Raw genomic sequence first — 5,676 nt, forward strand, 5'->3', positions numbered from 1 at the left:
TCTTTATTCCTGTCCTGCCCCTAGGTTCTTCAAAATTTTTTTTTTTTTAAGATTCCATGTATATATATGTGTTAGCATACGGTGTTTGTTTTTCTCTTTCTGACTTACTTCACTCTATGACAGACTCTAGGCTCATCCACCTCACTACAAATAGGGGAGTTTCTTTTTAAAGGAATTATGGTTGTTAGCAGAAGCATAGCAAGGCAGTGAACAGATTTATGTGTCCCGAACAAGTTTAAAAATCTTGGCCTTGACATCACATCTGTCTTCTAGCCAGCGGTGGTGGACCGGTTGACAGTTCAGGTCTGACTGAGGGACCCTCCCTAGCAAGGGGGCTCTGTTACAGGAATGGCTTCTCACCTGCTTCTACTCTGTGCCTTTTTTGGTGGTGGAGGGAGGGGATATGGTGGTGGAGGGAGGGGATATGGACTAGTCTCCATTCTGCCTGGAAAGTGATAGGCAAGACTAGAAAGATCTTGGAGAAGTGGTGGGTTCAGAGCAGTAGCTTCATCTTCATACTGACTTTTCTGACCTCTATACCAGCGAAAAAGGACCTGAGGAATGTGTTTGCCCTGGGCTGCAGATGTGGAAGAAGGAATGGGACGTATTAGGTCTATGATTTAGAGGGGTGGCATTCTTAGATCTGGGGCTGGAGTGAGGCGGGCTTGGGGCACCTGGACGTGGTTGGGGTTAGAGAACAGGTCTGGGCTAGCATGTCAGTGGGAAGGGACCTTAGAGGCCGTGAAGTTAACCCTCTCGCACTGCGCTACAGTCGCTGATACACTGTTCCGAATACCGTGGCACCCATTCCCTCTGAGCCCCCCGGCGGACGGCAATGATGCTCATTGGTGAGGCAGTCCATTTGGTTCTTGGCCCATTCTAGAAAGTTCTTATGGGCGAGAAATCTGCTTTCTCGTAGCTTCCATTCATGGTGCCGGCTTCAGCTCCATAGAATACTCTGAATCTAATCCTCTTTCTACATGAAAGCCCTTTCTTGCTGGAAGCCTGGTGCCCCTGAAGCCTTGAGAATAGCAGGCTTTCTATAAACAGCCCCAATTTCTCACACTGTCCCTCATGCAAAATCATACACACCCCTCTCTTTCTTGATTCCTTTCTTTTTTCACTACACTTTGCTCATATCTCTTTTATAATGTGGTACCCATAAATGAAAACAGTATTCTATTTGTAATATAACCGGTTATATCAACATAGGGAAATGGTTGCTTCTTTTGATATAGACTCTGTATCTCTATAAATGCAGCCAAAGGCCGTGAGAGCTTTTCTAAGAATCAGTTTTTGTTTATAACCCGTTAAAACACCCACGTCTTTTTTCCCTACTTCTTTCATTTTTTTTCCTTCCGGTTTTATTGAGATATAATTGGCATACAGCACTGTCTAAGGTTAAGGTGTACAGCGTAATGATCTGACTTACATACATCTTGAAATGATGACCACAGTAAGTTTAGTGAACATCCGCTATCTCGTATTGATACAAAATTAAAGAAATAGAAAAGATTTTTTCCTTGTGATGAGAACTCTTAGGATTTACTCTCTTAACTTTCGTGTATAATGTACAGCAGTGTTTTTATGTTTATCATGTTGTGCGTTGTATCCCTAGTACTTACTTATCTTATAAGTGGAAGTTTGTTCCTTTTGACTGCCTTCATCCAGTCCTCCGTCCTACCATCCCTCCCTCTAGTAACCACATATCTGATCTCTTTTTCTGTGAGTTTATTTGTTTTTGAAGTATAAGTGACCTACAACACTGTGTTAGTTCCTGGTGAACAACTTACTGATTTGATATTTCTCTACATTTCAAAATGATCACCACGATGAGTCTTGTTACCATAAAATAGCCACGTTTTAATTAATGGCCTAATCTTTTCTTCCAGATTTTGACCCATCTTCCAGTCTAAGACTTTTTGGAATTTTGAGTTTGTCAAACAGCATATTACCTATCGCTCTCAGTTTTGTGATAAACTTGAATTCTGTTCATTCAGGCCTTTGATAAGAGTGATTAATAGGAATGAGATCATAGCTGGGTGCTGTGACATTCCACTGAAACCTCCCTCTGGGCTGGCATTGGCCCTTTCTCGGGGTACACTGAGAACCACAATTTCTTTATCTTGTCCATGAGAATTCATGATGATAAACTCTGTCAAAAGCTTTACTGAAGTCAAGATATCGATGTAGTCCTTATATTTCCCAACCAGTGACTCTATTCCCCAAAGAAAATCCTCTAGCGCAGGGGTTGGCAAACTATGGCCTGCAGTTTGTTTCCCTAAAGTTTTACTGGGACGTAGCCACACCTGCTCATTCATGTATTATCTATGGCTGCTCTCACGCTAGAGTGGCAGAGTAGAGTAGCTGCTACGGAAACCATCTGGCTGGCAAAACGTACACTATTTACTGTCTGGCACTTCACAGAAGAGGTTTGCTGATCTCCGCTTGATAGTGAGGTTGATGGTGGCCAGGCCAGGTGTGTATGTCATGATGGGAGCACACTGCCTGCGCTGATTCTCCTGGGACCACATGTTACTAGGGATTTCTGGGTATGGGGGTAGAGACACGGGGTGGGCTGTACTCTGTTTAGCTCTAGGCTAGATAGAGTTCTTTGCCTCAGGAGACTGCTTGTCAGTAACAACTGTGCTTTGGAGAACTTGCCCGAGCTACCGTCTAACAAGGGAAGGAGGCATTTGCCCCACTTTCTAACTTCCAGGGAAATAGAACGCAGTGGGCCTGGCTTTGGCCTTTCCAACTGTGGGAGGTGTTTCTGACCTCTTAGCTAATGAGGAAGCGATGACTGTCTAGAGAAACGATTTGATTCGGAAACGATAAGGCTTCTATGGATGCAACACCCGTCTTTCACTTTGTCAGCCAGATCTGTGCTTTCTGCTGGTGTCTGGCCGGACAGGGAGTCCCGTGGGCCGACCCGTGAAGTACAACATCGTCGGAGTGGGGAACCTAATCGGCCCTCAGGTTTACATCACCACCAGCGGGGCTGCCTACATCCTGTTTGGCTTTGGTAAGAAGCAAGGCTCATCTTTGCTACTGTCCCCATGGGTGTATGGTGAGGCCTCCCTGTGTGACGGAGAGAAAGCCTGGAGTCAGAAAGCCTGGAGTCACTGACACCAGCCCCCTGTCACCTCCTCTGCCCGGGCCCCCTGCCGCAGGGCATTCACTCTTCTCCAGTGAGAAGCTCTGCCCAGCGTCCACTTAAGCACTTCCCCACTCGTTCCCTGCTGGGCCGGGCGGGCTGTGTTGGACCCATCCACCTGCCCAGGCTCTGGGTCTCTCGCTCCCATCCTTACCCTGGGAAAGTGCTGTAAAGTTCACCTTCTCCGTATTGGTTCTTCTGTGCTGCTAGGAAACATCCAGGCTGTCGCCCTGCGGGACATTTTTGTTCAAGCCCAAAATCGAGACAGCTTACCACCTTCCCTGCAGATAGACGAGCCCGAGTGGGAGAAGCGGAGATCCATCAACCTGTCTGAGCTCATTGACATTTACAGGTGGGCAGCCGTCTGGCCCCGTCACAGTGAAACCAAGTCATTGTCTGGTTGGGCCGGTGAACACGTGGGCAGAGGTTTGGGGAGAAAACAGTGCTGGCCTTCATATACCACCTTCTGATCTGGTTAAGTGCTCTTCTCTTGGTGACCTGAAGCGTTGACGTCTACGTGTGGGTGACCATGGCGTGTGCTCACTTCGCACCTGGGCGGCGAAGAAGGATGTTTGTTTGGCGTGGCAGTCAGTGCAGGGCAGGGTGAGACAGGGGAACCTCAGGTAGGGGGATAGATTTATTTAACACAACTGCTTGTAAAACTGTGCTGAAGGATCGGCCTTACTTTACTCTTAGTTGAAGAATCATTTTGGCAGAAGCAAGGGCAGCATCCATGAAATCTTGTTGGTTTTTTTTTTTTTCTTGTTTATTTCTTAACAAAAAGCATGTTGTTTGTTATCTACCGTGGATTTTACTCATTTCACCCCAGGCCTGGGTAATAATTGTCTTCGTTCTTTTCCTCCCAGAAGCTTCAAATCATTTTCTAGCATCTTCTTAGGCAGTATCACACTGTGTCAGTGCATGCGACAGATGTTAAATAGAGTGGTCCCGGTTGTACAGAGGAAGAAGTAACTGGATGAAGTGTAGAGGGTGAGCAGCTGTCCGAGCTTAACGACAGTTTCAGGCATCCTGTTCCGACCTCCGTCTCCTTCCCTGCCAGGGTCCTCAGCTCTGTTATCTTTCCCAGAGCATCCAGTGTGAGATGCACTTCTCCTGTCAGTTCCTTCTGAACTTGCCTGAGTTTTCTAGGGCTCCTTGGTTTCTAGGGAAACCAAGAAAAGGAGATTCAACTGGAATGGCAGAGCGCCCTGCTTGACAAGACACTGGTGGAAGACAAATGCAAGGGTCTATACACACACGTACGCCGAGAGGAAAAGCCAAAGTAAGCAGGGCAGGAATCTCATCCAAGCCTGAGACTAACTTTCGGGGTCTTGTTTAACTCAGTGATGGGGTGGAGCTCCTCCAGACGGTGAAGGTGCCGGATTCCAACAGCAGCAACTTCCTGATCACCACCAGACAAGGCCTTGTCCTGCTTCAGGGGCAAAATCTCACACCTTCCTGGACCTTGAGCCTCCAAGGCCTGCGCAGGTTGGCAGTGTGCTTCTCCTCGTGTCTGCTTTTTGTTCCACTTGCCCACGTTTCCAAATCACCCAGATTGATTGCTGGATATCTGGGGCTAGTGCAAGGGAAGGGGGCGGGAAGGAGTTAGGTTCTCCTCTTTTTCTCCTTTACCTCTGATCAATCACGTTGTTCTCACTTGCAGCCAGCCTACTCCTGGGTATTTCACGGATGATCAGACGTTAGACTTCCTTCTGCAGATACCCAATGGAGTTGGGCTGAAAAAGGTAAAACCTGGGGACTCAGGATCAGTCAAAACATATATCCAGTATAAACTGGGTGTCCAGCCCTGCGCTAGGCATCGTGAGAAATAAAAAGAACCTGAAATATGGTCTCTTCCTTCAAAGAGCTCCAAGTCTAGCTGAATGGATAAAATGAAAAGTCACAATGCAGTGCTAAACCCTACAGCATCAGAAGCTTTTCTAGCTGCCCTCCTTCCTATGCAGGAGTTCCTTCTGGATTCTCCATGTACAGGAGCCTTCTGAAGTCTCTTGATGGGGAAAGGCAGGTATAAATAAATGTACTCCTTCAGTACACATACTCCTAGATTTCACAGAAGGTGGGCTAGCCGGGCTGGCTAGGCTGTTACGAGGACTTCATAAAGGCGGGAAAGGTGAGCAGAGCCTTGCAGCTGAACTGTGTTTCTAGAGGAGGGTGGGCAGCCAGGGGCAGGAGCTCCAGGAGCTCCAGCTCCCTGAGATAGACGGTAGGGTGTGTTCCAAGGACACAAATAGGTCATTCTGATTTTATGTCAGGTTGTATATTGTGAGGATTTAATGACTGGATAGACAGTTTTCATTCCTTTAACATTACAGGCAGAATTCGAGTTTTTAAAATTTCTTGTCTTTTATAATCGACTGAGCGTTTTGGTTTATCTGCAGCATGAAATATGTATTTATATACGATTGTACCCTGTTCCCTGAGAGTGACTTCAACAAACACTTAATCATTGCCTCTCACGTATGCCAGGTTCTGCGCCAGGTGCGCAGATGGTGGCTGTG

At 46.9% G+C, this 5,676-nt stretch overlaps 1 protein-coding gene across 1 annotated transcript in view; it reads left to right on the top strand.

Moving 5' to 3' along the window:
• The window catches only part of FAM234B (family with sequence similarity 234 member B), a 28,235-nt gene extending 23,156 nt beyond the window's left edge, over positions 1-5,079 (top strand). The window contains exons 6-10 of the mRNA XM_028491041.2: positions 2,878-3,025; positions 3,368-3,509; positions 4,502-4,645; positions 4,821-4,902; positions 5,023-5,079. Of these exons, the coding sequence (XP_028346842.1) occupies positions 2,878-3,025; positions 3,368-3,509; positions 4,502-4,645; positions 4,821-4,902; positions 5,023-5,040 (534 nt within the window). The 3' untranslated portion in view covers positions 5,041-5,079. The remainder of the gene's footprint in view (positions 1-2,877; positions 3,026-3,367; positions 3,510-4,501; positions 4,646-4,820; positions 4,903-5,022) is intronic.
• Positions 5,080-5,676: the final 597 nt, after the last annotated feature.

Source organism: Physeter macrocephalus, chromosome 6, assembly GCF_002837175.3.
Source record: "Physeter macrocephalus isolate SW-GA chromosome 6, ASM283717v5, whole genome shotgun sequence".
In the NCBI taxonomy this organism is placed as follows: domain Eukaryota; kingdom Metazoa; phylum Chordata; class Mammalia; order Artiodactyla; family Physeteridae; genus Physeter; species Physeter macrocephalus.